The 17,399-nt window shown below is 45.4% G+C and overlaps 1 protein-coding gene across 5 annotated transcripts in view; it reads left to right on the forward strand.

Moving 5' to 3' along the window:
* Positions 1 to 17,399, forward strand: part of NCOA1 (nuclear receptor coactivator 1) — a 401,716-nt gene that overhangs the window by 330,257 nt on the left and 54,060 nt on the right. For all 5 annotated transcript variants that reach the window (XM_089528750.1, XM_089528749.1, XM_089528753.1 and 2 more), the window contains 3 exons: positions 124 to 264; positions 7,112 to 7,259; positions 10,968 to 12,318. In XM_089528750.1, coding sequence (XP_089384876.1) covers positions 124 to 264; positions 7,112 to 7,259; positions 10,968 to 12,318 — 1,640 coding nt within the window. The remainder of the gene's footprint in view (positions 1 to 123; positions 265 to 7,111; positions 7,260 to 10,967; positions 12,319 to 17,399) is intronic.

A 17,399-nucleotide genomic window follows, 5' to 3' on the forward strand; every position in this document is an offset into this window, starting at 1 on the left:
GAATGGAATAATGAAGGTTTAGGGTATGTCTGTAGAGAGCAAAGAGCTATGGAAATGAATTCCTTCGCTGTTCTGCCTTTGAGTTGCCAGTTACATGCTCTGCCTCCATTCCTCTCTGTTCAGGTAAAATCATCTCCATCGACACCAGTTCACTGAGAGCGGCAGGCCGAACCGGCTGGGAGGATCTAGTGAGGAAATGCATCTATGCTTTCTTCCAGCCTCAGGGCAGGGAGCCATCTTATGCCAAGCAGCTATTTCAGGAAGGTAAAAAGCTTCTCTCTTTTGCACGCACTCCATTGTTGCTGGATAAGTGCTTTCCGGACTCAAAATACAAAAACCAGTGAAGGAGGTAAACAGTGCTGCCAAAGGAAGTGGCTGAAACATCTGAGTAATGCTAGTGACCCCACTGGCTGGCAGGGTGAGTTTGCCTGCGTAGTCAATAGGATGCCAGCAAGTGGGCCATGATCTCCCTGGTCTGCCATGGCAACCTGGCCCAGGAGGATCTTGCCTGCCAGCTTGGGGCCAGTGTGCCAAGCCATAGAGCTTCTTGCATCCCTTTCAGGAAGTAAGAATGAAAGTAGACAAGCCAAGAGTTACTGTATATACTCATGTATAAGTCTAGAAAGTTAGGTCAGAGAATTGACTGGAAAAAAACCTGAGTTGACTTATCCACGGGTCAATTTAAGTATTGTATCCTAACTCTTATTTAAAAGAGGGAACCATCCCCTGGTGAAAGACAAGAGTGTAATCTGTCCTAGAAGCACCAATCCCCTTTACTCTCTCATTCATCCAGTCTTAAGAGTGAGCACAAAGAACTATATCTGCTGGAATTTTGTACGTTTTTGACATCGTTTTGATTTGCTTGATTCATTAGATCCTTTGTTATACGCCCCTACGTTTTACCCTTGACATATTCATGAGTCATATTAAAACCCATAATGTCATCCCCCAAATTTGTCCTCGACTTATCCATGAGGTCAACTTTTAGTCGAATATATACGGTACTAACAATATGAACATAAGTTACAAAAATAAATAAAATACGTACAAAAACATTGTATGATACATGTACACTATATAGTACAGAGGTTTTAAAAAGTGTTAAACAATCATTCCGATAGGAAGGTTAACTTAAAATGATTTAAAAATGTATTCACCACAAACACAGTACTCCCATTGAACATCCTTCTGCCCCAGCTGTGTTCCAGAGTCTCTAAAGATGGCACCATTTCTTCAGAGGGCTGGTAGGGCTTACTCCAGGGAGATCTGGGTTCAGATTGTCCATTCAAGCATGAAACTCATTTTAGTGACCCTCAACCAACCATATGCAATATCTCAACCTGACTTTGTGGATAACATGGGGGCACAGGGATCATGTACACTACTTTGAATTCCCTTTAGAAAGGATAGGATAAGGGTGTAATGAATAATGTGCATACTTAGTATATATACAGTGTTTGTTCAAAGTGCCTCACATACACACCAAAGAATGTATCCACAGATAATTCTCTATGTATGCAGGAAGACTCCAAACAGTGAACAAGAAGACAACTTTAGATCTCATGGCCAGTGAACAAGCTTATCCTGAATAAATTGTCTCCACTCCTTCATGGATGATTTCACTGGGGCAGAGTTCCCATAGCCTTCCATTTTGTTTGGAGTGAAAAAGTTGGATTTATATTTAACAAAACGAGTACAAGTATACATATCTTGGTAATTCATTGCAACATTTCTGTAAAGTCGATCAGCATAGCTACAGCTCCACTTTGCTGAGACTTTATTTAGAGACTTCATTTTTTTTACAATTTTTAAAACATTTATTATTTCTTTTATTTTATTATGTATTTGATTTGAAAGGCAGCATACAACCTTTTAAAAACGCAATACAGTGGATCCTTGTTATATGCTGGGGTTTGGTTCCAAGATCCCCCATGTATAACAAAATCCGTGTATGCTCAAGTCCCATTAAGTATAATGACATAGCAAAATGGTGTCCCTAATAAAAAATGGAACATCAAGGTAAATTTATACTTTTTTGGAACATTTTCAAACCGTGTATGCTTAAACCCGTGTATAAAAAATCCGTGTATAAGAAGGGCCGACTGTAACTGAAAAGCTCTTAGTACAAAAGAAAGCTCTTTAGTTATACGTTAAAATAATAATAATAATAAATAAAATTTTTATTTATACCCCGCCCTTCCAAACGATCAGGGCGGCTTACAAGAGCAGCAAAGTGCAAACATCATACAAAGTTAAAAACAGCCAAGACCATAAACATAATAACAATCCTTAAAAACAATAAAAAGCCCCTTAGCCCAACCTCTCGGCCACGAGAGAGGAGGGAGGCCCGTAGGATATTTAGTCGGGGAATGCCTGATTAAATAGGAAGGTTTTAAGACCCTTCCTGAATTGGGCCAGGGTGGTAGATGAGCGGAGCTCCATGGGCAGCGTATTCCAAAGGGCTGGGGCAGCTGTGGAAAAGGATCTTCTGGCAGTAACAGCCAACCTGGCCCCAGGCACCTTCAGGAGTTGCTGCCCAGATGTTCTGAGGGTGCGAGGCGGAATGTACGGGGAGAGGCGGTCCTTCAGAAAACCTGGGCCCAAGCCATTTAGGGCTTTATAGGTAATAACCAACGCCTTATATTGAGCTCGGAAGCGGATGGGCAGCCAATGGAGATCTTTAAGCACAGGTGTTATATGGCTGGTCCTGGGGACACCAGTGACCAGCCGCGCTGCCATGTTCTGCACCATTTGCAGCTTCCGAGTTTGGTATAAGGGTTGCCCCATGTAGAGTACATTGCAGAAATCCAATCTCGAAGTTACCAGAGCATGTACGATGGTTTCAAGGTCCCTCTGGGCCAGGTATGGGCGCAGCTGGCGAATCAGCCGAAGCTGATAACAGGTACTCCTGACCGTCGCATTCACCTGAGCAGTCAGGTGAAGGGACGAGTCAAGAAGCACCCCCAGACTGCGCACGGAGTCCTTCACGGGGAGCGTGACCCCGTTCAGGACAGGTGGAACCACCACCATTCCTGGACCAGGGGAACCTATCACCAGTACCTCCGTTTTCTCTGGATTAAGTTTGAGTCGGTTTTCCCTCATCCAGCCCATTACTGACTCTAGACAGGCCACGAGAGGAGAGACGCCATCCCTGGTCACTGCATCAGTCGGAGATATAGAGAAAATAATTTGGGTGTCATCAGCATACTGATAACCCCGCGCCCCATGTCTCCGGATGATCTCTCCCAGCGGTTTCATGTAAATGTTAAATAGCATGGGAGACAGAATGGCTCCTTGAGGGACCCCGGTTTTAAGGGCCCGCTCGCTGGAGCACACGTCTCCCAGCTGCACCATCTGGGACCTCCCAGAGAGGTAGGAGCGGAACCACTGGAGCGCAGTGCCCCCGATTCCCACCTCAGCCAGGCGCCCCAGAAGGATACCATGGTCTATGGTATCGAAAGCCGCTGAGATGTCCAAGAGCACCAACAGGGACACGCTTCCCCCGTCAATGCTCAGACGGAGATCATCGACCAAGGCGACCATGGCCGTCTCAACCCCGTGACCCGCCCGGAAGCCAGTTTGAAATGGGTCCAGATAATCCGTTTCATCCAAGATCGCCTGAAGCTGGATCGCAACCGCCCTCTCGATCACCTTTCCCAAAAATGGTAGCAGCGAAACAGGCCGATAATTATTATGAACCAGGGGGTCGAGGGAGGGCTTTTTTAGGATCGGTCTTACTATGGCCAATTTAAGATCCGATGGAAATTGCCCATCCCTGAGAGATGTATTAATTATCCGGCGTAGCAAAGACGTTACCGCCGGTCCCCCCTGGGCCGCCAACCATGAGGGACAGGGATCGAGGGAGCAGGTCGTCTTCCGAACACTTCCGAGGATCTTGTCCACATCCTCGGTACTCACCAACTCAAACTGATCCAGTATAAGATAGTCCACAGAGGCTCTGGACACTTCTACCCTAGGTTCTGCCAAAACGTCGGCGTTCAGACCTTCGCTTATACGAGAAGTTTTATCCACGAAAAAGTCGTTAAACAAGTCACAGCAGGCCTTAGAAGGTTCAAGGATCTGGTTCAGGGTGGGAGGGAGCTGAGTTAGCTCCCTGACCACCCTGAACAACTCTGCCGGACGCGACTCCGCGGACGCAATACGAGCACCATAGAACGAATTCTTTGTTGCTCGTATTGCCTCTCCGTAGTCCTTTAATAGTCGGTCTAGGAGAGTCTTGTCGTCGAAGCAGAGGTGTTTCCGCCAACGGTACTCTAGCCGTCGCAGAACCCGCTTCCTGGCCCGGAGATCTTCCGTATACCAGGGCTTACGTTTGGAAGCGGGCCTGAGAGGGCGCTTGGGAGCGATTCTGTGTATAGCCCCCGAAAGACCGGTATTCCAGATACCGGTAAGGGCATCAACAGAGTCGCCATCATTTCCAACCGTGAGCCCCTCTAAGGCTTCTTGGAATCTCCCAGGTTCCATCAGCCTTCGAGGGTGGACCATCCGAATAGGTCCACCACCCCCGGGGGGGATCTGGGTAGAGGCCTTGATTTTCACCTCTACCAGGAAATGATCCGTCCATGACAAGGGGGAAATATTAACTATTTCCACCCACGGATTTTCCGCCTCCGAACAGAAGACCAAATCGAGAGTATTACCCGCACAATGCGTAGGACCCTGTATCAGCTGGGACAGGCCCATGGCCGCCATGGTCTCCATGAATCCCCGAGCCGCACCAGATGGAACAAAGCTGGCCGTGAGGGAGATGTTGTAGTCACCCAGGACAAGAAGCCTGGGCGTCTCCAACATCAGCTCAGCAACCAGCTGTGTCAGCTCGTTAAGGGAGTCCGCTAATGCACGGGGTGGCCGATACACTAACAGAATCCCTAGACTGTCCCTAGCCTTTAGGGTCAGGTAAATACACTCGATATAGGTGGTCTGTCGGAGGTGGTTCCTGGTGAGGGACACGGTGTTCCTATGTACCAAGGCGACTCCCCCCCCCCGCCCACCTAACCTGCGCTGGTCCTTCACCGAGTACCCGGCAGGCAGGGCCTGAGCCCACACAGCATCCCCTTCAGGCCCCAGCCAGGTCTCGGTAATGCAAGCCAGGTCGCACTTAGAGTCCTCCAGGAGGTCCTGGATGATGTGGGTCTTGTTGTTAATGGACCTGGCATTGCACAGGAGCAGCGACAGGGTTTGTGGCACAGTTACACCAGACATATATTTGTTAAAAAACAAGTTAATGCAAGTTAAAAGCAATTTTAAAACACGCATAAAACAAATAATAAAGAAACATGGCCATCCATCCACCCTCCCAGTTAAAAGCTCCATATGCCACACATATTAAACATCAAATACCTCCTTAAATAAAAGTCTTAACTTCTCATTGGAAAGTCAAGTGGGATGAGGCCAACTGAGCCCATGAAGAAGAGACTTTCACAACTTGGGAGCAGCCACCAAGAAGCCTCTCTCCCATGTATTTCCCATGCATGCCTGTAATGGTAATGGGACAAAGAGAAGATCTTGGAACCTGGGTAGGTTCATATAGGGAGGAACCATTTTTCAAACAGTCTGTAGAATAGTTAGGGAACTTTGTTATGTTGGTGAATTCCTTGGGGCTTGTGCAAGTTGATGGTCCCTCCTGAGATTTACCCCCTAAAGTTGCACATGCCCTTTCTCCACCTATCTTTGTGTCCTGGGAGAAGAAAGTGCTATTTAGATACTGGTACACTCCACTGGAAAGGGGTTAATATGTTGGTCCCAGTGATGGCTCAGCTGCGTATTCACTTGGACAAGCTTAAGAACCCCCATTTCAGTCTCAGTAACCAATTCTGTATATTTTTCTCAGTATTTTTTTGTGTGTAAATTTTTAAACTAGTTTTACACATAGGAGTTTATCACATGGGAGGCTATGTACCTAAATCCCGTGCAAAAACGGGATTTAAATCCAGGAAAAAGTCCCACAAAAAGGGATCATTTTCACACTCATGAGTGCCACTGAGCATTAACACAAAAATAAACTGCAAAGAAAGTGGACAAAATCGGCCATTCTTTACTTTTGGGAGAATTCCCAAACGTAAAAAGCAACCGATTTTGTCCACTTTCTGTGCAGTTTATTTTTGTGTTAATGTTCAGTGCCCATGATGTCGTGTGAAAACGATCCCGCTTTTGCGTGATTTTTTTCACTTTCTCTATGTGTTAATACGCAACATAATGTGAAAATGATCCCGCTTTTGTGGGATTTCACTGTTTTAAATCTCATTTCTGCATGGGAAAACCCCCATGTGATAAACTCCATGGTTTATATTACAAATGCAAGCACAAACCCAAAAGACAAAGGACAAAAGACAAAAACCAATACTCGTTGACATACAAATATACAACTACATATAAACAACCTCATAACACAGCAAATTAATGAGAACTTCTCAAATTGGCAGGGAGATCAATAGCCTAGGCGCAGCCATTGAGAAGGCTCTCTCCCATGTTGTCCCCAAACAAGTGGATGAAGGTGGTGGGACAGAGAAAGTGCTGGCTGTTTACTCTGGAGGACACCTAGAAGGCTGCATGAGTCCCACCACTGCTCTATTGACATCCTTAATATTTGTATTTATAATTAATTAATTAATGGGTATCCCACATTTCTTCTTGTGGACCCAAGGAGGCACACATCAAATTACTACAAAGTACTAGCCTGCTGTTCCCGCTAATACAGGTTAAGTCTTCCTTATCTGGAAGGTTTGGGACCAGAGGGCTTTGGATTTTGCACTTTTTTGGATTTTGGAATACCTGTAATTTACATATGTGGACATAATGTGATATCTTAGAAATGGGACCCAAGTCTAAACGCACAATGCATATACGTTTCATATACATTTATGCACATAGCCTGAAGATAACTTTATATGCAAAATTAAATAATTTTGTACATGAAGCAAAGTTTGGCTACAAAAAGCAAAGGTGTCACTATCCCAGCTATTGATGAAAGAAGTTTTGGTTTTTTGAATATTTTGGACAAGGGAAACTCAACCTGTGGAAGCCAAAACATCATAGCCTGTTTAACCATCCTCTCCTCTCCCCCACTCCACTGTCTCTTCTTTCTTTCCAGTGATGACTCGGGGCACAGCCTTCAGCCCATCCTACCGATTCACATTGAGCGATGGGACTGTACTGAGCGCTCATACCAAGTGCAAACTCTGCTACCCACAGAGTCCGGAGATGCAACCTTTCATCATGGGCATTCACATCATTGAGAGGTGAGCCTTGGGACACCCCATTCAGTTGATTGCTACTCTCTCCCATTGCTTCTCCTCCCAATTGCCTGTCTTAGACTCTAGGACTCTTGGCAAGGAAGGGACTTGACTAATTGGCCAATGTAGCCCTGCTAGATGCCATGCATGGGAGACATGTCCATGTGGTGCTCTATGTATTAGTAAAGGACTGTCACACTTGCGGGTTCTTCTGGGGCCCCTTTCCTCCATGGAGATCATTCCTTGATAGGGAATTATGCATTTCACACAGGGCTGAAATATGCGGGAAAGCATGGCAGGGAGCTTGATGTTCTATGAAAGCAAGTTGACGCTGGAAGGGCCTTTGGTATGGGTGGATTAATTCAGAAAAAGAAATCCATTATATCTTGCATTTAGGGTCACAGTGGGAAGTTTTTAGGCAAGTTCCACTACTGACATTCAGTTTTCCATTTGGGGTTAGGTTTTTTTAAATCTGACCCTTTGGCCACAAAGCCCCTGAGAGAAAAAGCTAAATCCATGTGAAGAAACCAAATTCCCTGTTATTCCCTATTATGTAATCCTGAATAAATCCAGAACCTCTCTCTCTCTCTCTCTCTCTCTCTCTCTCTCTCTCTCTCTCTCTGTGTGTGTGTGTGTGTGTGTGTGTGTGTTGTGTGTTGTATAACTTTGGCTTCATTGGCTGGACTTGCACTGCAGAAATAATGTAGATTCACACTGTTTTAACTGCCACAGCTCAATGCTATGGAATCCTAGGATTTGTAGTTATTGTTGCACCAGAGGTCTCTGACAGAGAAGGCTAAATGTCTCACAAGACTACAAATCCCAGGATTCCATAGCATTGAGTCATAGCAGTTAAAGCAGTGTCAAACGGCATTATTTCTGCAGTGCAGATGCATCTTATATTTTCCTTTCATCCCCCCCAAATATAAATCATGCATAAATCACCAAACTTCTTTTTTATTTCCTTTCGGTGTTTTGTGGAAACCTGTTTGCCAAAGGTCACAAAGGAAAGGGAGAGAGCATGGTTGAGGCAGTGCCTTTTCCCTCCTGCAACACCTTAAATGTGACAGAAAATACAGAATGCAGGGTGAAGACAGGCCAGGAGTTGTTTCGGACTTGAAAGCATGTTGAATCAGGGAGCGCAGCTTCTCATGCGTTTGGTTCCACACATTTTTCTTCCTGGTCAGCAGGCTCTGTGAATTTTTTTCAGAACTTGAGAACTATAGCTCCCAGCATCTTCCAACCAGCAGGACTACTGGCTCTACTGGGAGTTGTCATTTAAAAAAAATAACTTTCCTGACCTCTCAGGTTTTTATGGTTTATTTTTTTAAAGGGAGGAGATGGGGGACCAGGGGAGGCATCCTGGGAAACCAATCCTCTCAGATAATTTCCAGTTTCTGTGTCGGTCCTGAGACAGAAATAGCACCAAGGAGGCAAAGGCCCATTTGTAGGCTTTGAAGGTGACTTTCCATCCCTGCAGGGACAAGAGAAATCTTTAAACCACTAGGAAAGCTAGGTCTCAAATATGACCCTGCAGTGGACCTTCCTTTCAAAGTTCTTGGAAAAATCACAGGGGAGATGATCATACATTTGGCTTCCTGATTATCAAGAATTAAAAAGGACCAGTTGTGAACTTGAAGAGCCTGATGCTGCCTGCTGTCAAATTATATAGAGGCATTTTTGTCTATGGCATACCATAGACTCTCTGGTTGGGCATAGTGCATCTTGTGGGGCTTATGTGGCCCCTGAAACACTTGGACAAGAGAAAGGGCCTTTTCAGTGGCTGCTCCCAAGCTCTGGAACTCCCTCCTTAGGGAGGCCAGGATGGCTCCATCCCTGATGCCCTTCTGGCGGCAGGTAAAGACGTTTCTATGCCTCCAGGCTTTTACATGACATGGATGATGTTTTGTTTTTGTTTTAAAGAGTTTTAAACTTTATGTAATGTTTTTAATTGTTTGAATTGTTTAATGGTTTTTAAACATGTATTTTGCATGTTTATAGTGTTTTAACGTGGACTGTTTTAGATTTGTTAGCTGCCTTGACTCCCTATTCTGGGAGGAAGGCGGGATATACATATAAACATAATAATAATAATAGTAATTTAAATCTCCTCCATTTAAAAAAATCAATTCAGTGCAATTTTTGGAAAAAAATTTACCTACAAACCACAGAAAACTTTCTCAAATGTGTGAAAATTTGCAAAATACCCCTTTGAAGCACCCCAAACCACATACTGTGTGAAATACCTCCATTTACTTCTACAGCCTCTCCCAAAATGACAACAAGAAGTAATATCCATTCCTATCACTCTTTTTAGAGAGCATGAAATGGAAAATTGTGATATTTGGTTTTGCTGTGGGAGGATCCTAGGGGAACTGGCACCTACATACCCTTGCCCACCCCCTGCCATAGGGGTATATCTAAAGGGAGCTTCCTGGCAGAGGTCTCTTAGCCCTAGCAGTCAGGAGGGGCAATTGTACAGCAATTACAACTTGCCCTCTCTGGAAAGATAACAGTGATGGGAAAATGGAGGGAAGGCACACTTTTAACTCTTTCCGTAAAAATTTGTGAATGAAAGCAAGCCGCAAAAAAAGCATGAAAGGTGAAGAAATTCTTCACCTAGCACTATCCTCATTGCTTATGGTTTATTATGCCAAAGTTCCAGCCGGGTTAAATTCAGTCATGCAGTGAGTACCCATTTTGGGATGTTTTGGCCTTCACCGTCCAGAATCCCTCACCACTGGTCAAGCTGGCTAGGGTTTCTGGGAATTGAAGTCCAAAACACTCAGAGGAACAAAAGTTGAGAACCATTTGAGTAGCAATGTTCCGGTCACTACTGTAGGGTGCTATTTGGCTTCTTGGCCACCCTCACCCCTACCCTGTTTCTTCATGCCCCCAGTCTTCCTTGCATTACTGCTCTACTCTTTCTTGCTTGACAGGAGAAGTTTGCTCATCAACACCTCCTTCTTGGCTTTGACACAGTGATCATTCTCCCGTGTGAATTTCGTTTTAAGCAGCAGATTAACCCAGCCATTTTTTATTCTTGGAAATGAGCTGCTTCATGAACCTTTGTGTGGGGGTGTACCACCCCTGTGATCCTTTGCGGGGGCGCTGCCTGCCATTATTTGGAGGGGAGGATGGTTAAACTATAAAGACTTATTGTTTTATGTTTTTTTGTGAGTGAGACCAGAACTGAACCTATGAATGGGGTGACTTATTTGGATGAGAAGCCTGCTAGGGTAAACTCTGGGCCCAAAACTGAGCCTGATATTGGATGCCTCAGGGTCCTTTTCTGGCTTTAGCCTGCTTTCTGTGAAATTGAGTGTTATATCAAATTGCTCTCTAAATTTGTTCTGGCTTTTAGGATTCCCTCCTTAATGTTGCCTCTACCAGAATCCTCTTGGAGTTACTTTCACAATATTCTAAGCATGAAAGAATGTTATATGGGAACTGACTATTGGGCTGGCCCTATGATTTTTCCCCAGGACAGTTGCAGGAGCAGAAATGGATCCTTCTGTGTAAATTCCTTGTGGATGAGTACTGGTTCCTAAGTAATGTTTTCACAATAACACTTCCATCTGCCTCCACCTGTCCATCACACAGGGAAAGCACTGGCTATAAGGGGATCATCTCTTAACAGCACTTTGAAGAGGGAAATTCTTTCTTTCTCCATCATTCATTTTGTTTTTCTCTTTTTCATTTGTCTTGATTCAGAGAACATGGCCCGTTGTCACCTCAAGAAAACACTAACTCTGGAATGCCTCTTCCCCGGGTGAGTCCCTCGCTGAACCCAAACATTTCCCCAGGACAAGGCATGCCTCTGCCTACCCCACACCCTTCTGCCAACAATGGAAACATGTTACCAGCCAATCCGGGCCACCCGCCAGGCATGGGCCTGCATGGCAATAGCAGTGCTGCTGCCACCACCGGCCCAGCCAGCTTTGGATGTTCACCTGGGAGCCAGATGGGAGCAAACGTTGCCTTAAGCCAGGGACAGGCTGGTCCCCAGAACAGCAACCATGCCATAAACCTCAGCAGCTCCCCAATGAACAGTCCGGGGGTCACCCCACCACAGTTCATGTCCCCCAGGCATCGGGTCAGCCCAGGCCTGGTCCACCGGCCCAGAGTGCCAAGCAACCCTTTTTCTCCCACCATGCCCACCACACACTCCCCCGTGGGCATGGTGGGCAGCTGTGGTGCCAGCAGTACTGTCAGCAACAGGCCTTACCCAGGCACCCCATTAAACTCCATGCAGGGACTGACAGAAGGGCCCAGTCCCCCAGTGGGCTACTCCACCCCCTCGCCTGTTTTGCGGCAGCTGAGCAACCAGAACTCGCCCAACCGGATGAGCATGCCACCCATGAAAACGGAGCCAAAAGACAGCAAAGAAATCAGCTCCATCCTGTGTAGCATGACCCATTCTGACAGCGTCTCAAATGACAGCAAGCCCTTGGACTCTAGCTTGTTGCATGGCGGTGACAGACTTTCAGAGGGGGACAGCAAGTGCTTACAGGCCACCAGCCAAAAGCTAGTCCAACTCCTGGCTACCACAGCCCAGGAACAGTTACGGCAGGCAGACGCTGATACCAGCTGCAAAGAGCCATTGTCTTGCACAGGCACTTCTGGTACGCCATCCTCTGGGAACCCTGTGGGCAGTGCATGCCCATCCTCTCACAGCTCCCTCACAGAGCGGCACAAGATCTTGCATCGGCTCCTGCAGGAGGGCAGCCCCTCAGACATTAGCTCCCTGGGCATGGAGCATGACAAGAAAGACAGCGTGCCCGGTGGAAATGCCGCAGCCATTGCTGCACAGAACCAGGCCCCAGGAACCCCAGACATGAGGATGGAGGCTGATGCTATGAAGAAGAAGGAGTCAAAGGACCATCAGCTCCTTCGCTACCTGCTTGATAAGGATGAAAAAGAGATAGTGTCTAACCCCCCCTTGAGTCTGGATGATGTAAAGGTGAAAGAGAATCCGGAGCAACTGGATCCTTGCAGTGTAGCTTCTGCCTCGTTGACTAAGCCCTCTGTTCAGGAGGAAGTGAAGCTGCAACCACAGGGACAGGTGGGTTTTCCATTCAAGAGTCCTTTCCTGCTAAGGGAAAAAATACACTCGCATATATGTGTTTCTATGCTGGGTTAGGGTCAGGCAGTTGCTGCTGCTGACTTGTGGTACTGCTTGGCTGAGGCAGGAAAGGCTGCTTAGCACTGAAGAGTAAAGTGATCATATGTTCAAGGGCAACACAGGCAGGAGTATAAAAAACCTGGCTTAGTAGCTGCAAATTATTTCTGCTAGTCAGCAAAGATACAACAAAAGTTTCTTTGAACACATGAAGAATGCTGCAAGCGAGAGACAGCTTGGCCCTTTGTCAGGAGAAGAGCTAAATAGTGCAGATGTCATTGTTAGTGCAGACAGTCGTTTGTAAAACTGTGCCTTCTGCAAGTCTCTTTCTGGCAATTAAATTTATCTCCCTCTGTGAAAAGTGGGAGTGACTGAGAGTGAAGTCCCTTGTAAGTGGGAAAGAGACTTCAGAGAAAGAAGGAAGGAAGCAGACAACTTAATGGCTGGCTTTGCAGTTGGAGCTGGGAAATTGTCTGCTCAGTCATCTACAAAGCCAACCTTCCTTATTATTTTTTTTAAAAATCCATCTACAGTTCCAGTGAAGCAGCACAGCGGTTTACTCAGTGGAAGCTATTTTCTGCAGAGTAAAGGCTGGAGTTTCAAAAGTTCTTTAGCAAAGGAAACTGCAAGGAACAATAAATTTGTACATAGAGAGAAGTGTGTGTGTGTGGGGGGGGGGACTGAATACTACCCCACCAAAAAACATTGAAAATTAAGGGGTCATTCCCACTTGGGGTATAATCCATGTCCCGATCTGGCTCTGCACCGCTTTGTAAGCAATTCCCAAAAGGTCCCTCGTTCTCAATAGGAAAAGGGACCTTTTGTGGAATCGCTTTTTTTGCTGAGAACGCTTGTCGTTCCCATTAGATGGAGCTGGGGAAGGCAGCTCTCTTTCTCTCTTCCTTCCCTTCCCTCTCCCCCTTCTTTTCCTTCCTTCCTGCTTACCTTCCCTCTTTCCTTCCTGCCACCACCACTTGCCCGGTGCTGGCAGGGTTTCTGGCACTGCTGCACTTGCCTGGTGCTGGCTGATGCGACAACAGCGCCACAAGCCCGGCCAGAGCACCGGGCAGTGACGCAGCAGCAGTGTTGCAAGCCCAGCCAGAACACCGGGCAAGCGGCAGCCGTATGGCAGCAGCGCCACAAGCCCCACCAGCACCGGGCAAGCAGCAGCGGCTTTTTCCTTCAATGGGAGCTTGGCTTGGGCTGCATCCGCACTACAGAAGAGGGAGCAAGACAAGTCCAGGGAACCCAGGAGGAGGAGGAAGATGGCGAGAGCATCTCAATAGCAATATATTGATTTTTCAATTATATCTGTTGCAAAAAAAAATGATTCTGATCTGGCATTCCCACTTATTGGGTACGCTTCAGAATCTGTTCTTCTCAAAAAAAAAAAAAAAAAAAAAAACCACTTCCAAAGTAGTGTCAGGAAACCCTGGGTTATTTGTGTTCACCCACTTCTTTCCTCCTGGAATTGATCCAATGAGGATCGGAAGCTGTTTCAAATGGTAACGAGGGTCATTTGCCCTGAATCCTGCTTTGGAGCAAACTGCAGTGGGAATGACCCCTAAATTTCAAGACATGGATCAGATTCCTAGAAAGGAGACACACGCACACACACCCTTGATTAACTGCTGCCATCACAGACACTTCGTGTCGGATCTCAAGCTTTCCAATATCCCTTATGTAGCATTCTCAGGCACAATACAAACATTATTTATGAAACAGAAGTTGAACATGACATCAAAGAATACTTATTTAATCATCCAAATCCTGACTGGCAGTAACTAACCATTTTTTCAGGGGGTGAGGTCCAGAATGGATCCCCTGTGAAAATGGAGGGACAACTGTGATTCCAACTCACATCTGTCTCTTATATGCCAAATACCTACACTTGTGCTCTCTCTCTCTGTCTCTCTCTCCCCAGACCTAACTACTAACTAATTCATATACTTACTGACATCCACCTAGCCTTTTAAAAAAAATTCTTCAAATCACCAGGCACTCCAACAATGAGTACTCTTACTCCCTCCTGATACATCACTTAACACACATTACATATGTACACACATTGTTGTAGTTAACTGCTATCAGTTCACCTTACGCACACCCTATGAAAGAGAGACCTCCAAGGCACCCTATCATCAACAGCCCTGCTTAGGTCCTACAAACTCAGAGCCATGGCTTCCTTCATTGAGTCCATCCATCTAGAATGCAGTCTTCTTTTTTCCCCAAGCATTATTGTCTTTTCTAGTGAGTCATGTCTTCTCATGATACAGTGCGCTCTGCCACATGCACACGCCCCATTATTTCCTATGGGGCTCAAGCATAAGTGGGTTTTCCCTTAGGCAGGGGGATCTGGAACAGAGAAGGCCCACTGTACATCCAAAGTATGACATTAGTCATCTTGGTTTCTAGGGAGAGTTCAAGCTTGATTGGCTCCAGGACCCATTCATTTATGCTTTTAGCTGTCCGTGGTATCCATAGAATTCTCTTCCAGTACAACATTTCAGATGAGTTGATTCTCTTGCTATCAGCTTTCTTTTTACTGTCCAGCTTTCAGAAGCATACATAGAAATTGGAAATACAGTAGTATGGACAGACTTGACTTTGGTATTCAATGATATATATTTATGCGTTAGGATCATGTCTAGTTCCTTCATAGCCACCCTTTCAAGTCCTAATCTTCTTCTGATTTCTTGACTGTAGTCCCCATTTGATTAAAGACTGAGCCAAGATATGGAAAATCTGACTATCCCAATGTCTCCTTTAAAGTTATGTACCGTATATACTCAATTATAAGTTGATCTTATTTATACATTGAGGGAAAGTTTTTGGGCCAAAATTATGGACTTTGGCTTGACCCATGGATAAGTCGAGGGTAAAATTTAGGGTTATGTATCAAAGGATGTCAAGGATGAAACCAAGGAAAACAATGTCAAAGAACTTACAAAATTTCAGCAGTTATGACTGTGGTCACAATAAAGGCTGGATGGATGAGAGATTAGAGGGAGATCAGTGCTTCCAGGACGAATTATATTCTTGCCTTTCACCAGGGAATGGTTCCTTTTTTGCTAAGCGTTATAGTACGATACTTACATTGACCCGCAGATAAGTCAACTCGGGGTTTTGGGGTCAATTTTTTGACTAAAAATTCCATATATGAGTATATACAGTATATACCTGTGATCATTAGTTTTGTTTTCTTAATGTTCAACTGTAACCTGGCTTTGCACTTTTTTCCTTGACTTTCTTCAGTAATCATTCCAAATCTTTGCTATTTTCTTCTAGTACTATGGTGACACTACTATGGTGTCTGAAACTGTTGCTGGTCCTCCCTCCAGTTTTCACATCTCCTTCCTCATAGTCTTTATTCAGTTTAGCATATGATACGATCAACATGCAAGTTAACTGATAGGATGATAAAATACATGACTCCCTTGCCATTTGAAAACCACTCTATTTCTCCATATTCTTTCTTAACTGTGGCCTCTTGTCCTGAATACAGGTTATGCATTAGGATAATCAAATGTTACAGTACACACACTTCTTTAAGAGTGATCCATAGATTTTTCATAATCTATACAATCTAAGGTTTTGTTATAACCTACAGTGGGACCTCCACAATCACTGGGGTTAGAAGCTCAGGATCCCCATAAAAGTGGATAAACCACAAATTAAAACAACTTTTTTTTAACCTGAGAAAACATCTCTCTAGAAATCTCTGGGTCATCCAGTGCAACTCTGTGGTCAACATCCACCTGAAATCGACCATAGAATCATGCTGGAGGGCCTATAAATGGCCAGAGAAGTGTTTTCTCTAGGAATCTCTAGGTCCTCCAGTGCAATTCTATGGCCATCCTCTGGCAGAGTCACACTGGAGGACTCGGAGATTCCCAGAGTGAACATAATAACCAAAGCCATGAATAATCAAAGCTTCAAAAGTCAAAGCCACAGATGTGGAGCTGATTTTCTTTTGAAATGATTTGGTGTGCTTCATTAGCCAACATATGTTTGCAATGTGCCTAGATCCATGTCTGCCCCGTCATGAGGCACAGGGGGCTATCCTAGTGCCCTAAACAGGACATGACCTGCTTAAGGAAAATGAAAGAGGAGGGAAGCCATTCAGATGTTGTTGTATTTGCCTAGCTCATCCCAGGAGGGGGGTGGGTGGGGATTTATTTATTTATTTATATCCTGCCTTTCTCCCAAGTTGGGACCCAAGGCAGCTTACAGTGTGTGTGTGTGTGTGTGTGTGTGTGTGTGTGTGTGTGTGTGTGTAAAACATATATATGTTTTTGCTCATAGACAAGAGTACATGCTCACAGACAAGAGTACACCTTTCTATCACTTCCTCGCAGAGCTCCATCAGTTGAATTCCCTCTCCACTCTCTGGCCATCTGCCAGAAGTGCTTTGATGGTGTATTCCTGCATGGCAGGGGTTGGAGTGGATGGCCCTTGTAGTCCCTTCCAGCTTTGTGATTCTCTCATTCTCTCTCCTTCCCTCTGTAAGCACCAGTGGCAGAGGCCTCTCCTGGGCCTTGACAGTTGTAGGGTGGGATAGTTTTGGGCATTGCACAAAGAGTTACAAGCCATGACCATGTGCTCTGTCCAAAGACATTGTTCAAACCATGTTTATGTGCATATATGCTCCTAACGGGATTCTGCCCTTTGATAAGCCAGGAGAAGCTTTGTATCCAGTGGCTTTAACCGTGGTGTTGGCTGGATCGTAAATCCCATTGGCATGGAAGATGCCCCATTTCACGAGCTTCCCAACAGCAAAACTTCTCAGGTTTTGAGGGGCCACAGGCTGCTCAGTCTTTAGCATTCCCTGAACCCAGCAGCCCAAATGTGTGTGAGTGGGTTTTAAATCCCCATCTGCTATCATTTTTCTGTCTGCCTTCTGTTGGTTGGCTGGGAATCAGCCAACATTAAGATACCGTGAGCTCTCATAATAGAGTTATTAAACTGCAATGACAGTTCCCTGCAAGAGAGATTTCAGGATATAAATATTCATTACCATGGGC

Source organism: Sceloporus occidentalis, unplaced genomic scaffold (genome assembly GCF_023333645.1).
Source record: "Sceloporus occidentalis isolate IW3139 unplaced genomic scaffold, rSceOcc1.0.p SCAF_6, whole genome shotgun sequence".
NCBI lineage: Eukaryota > Metazoa > Chordata > Lepidosauria > Squamata > Phrynosomatidae > Sceloporus > Sceloporus occidentalis.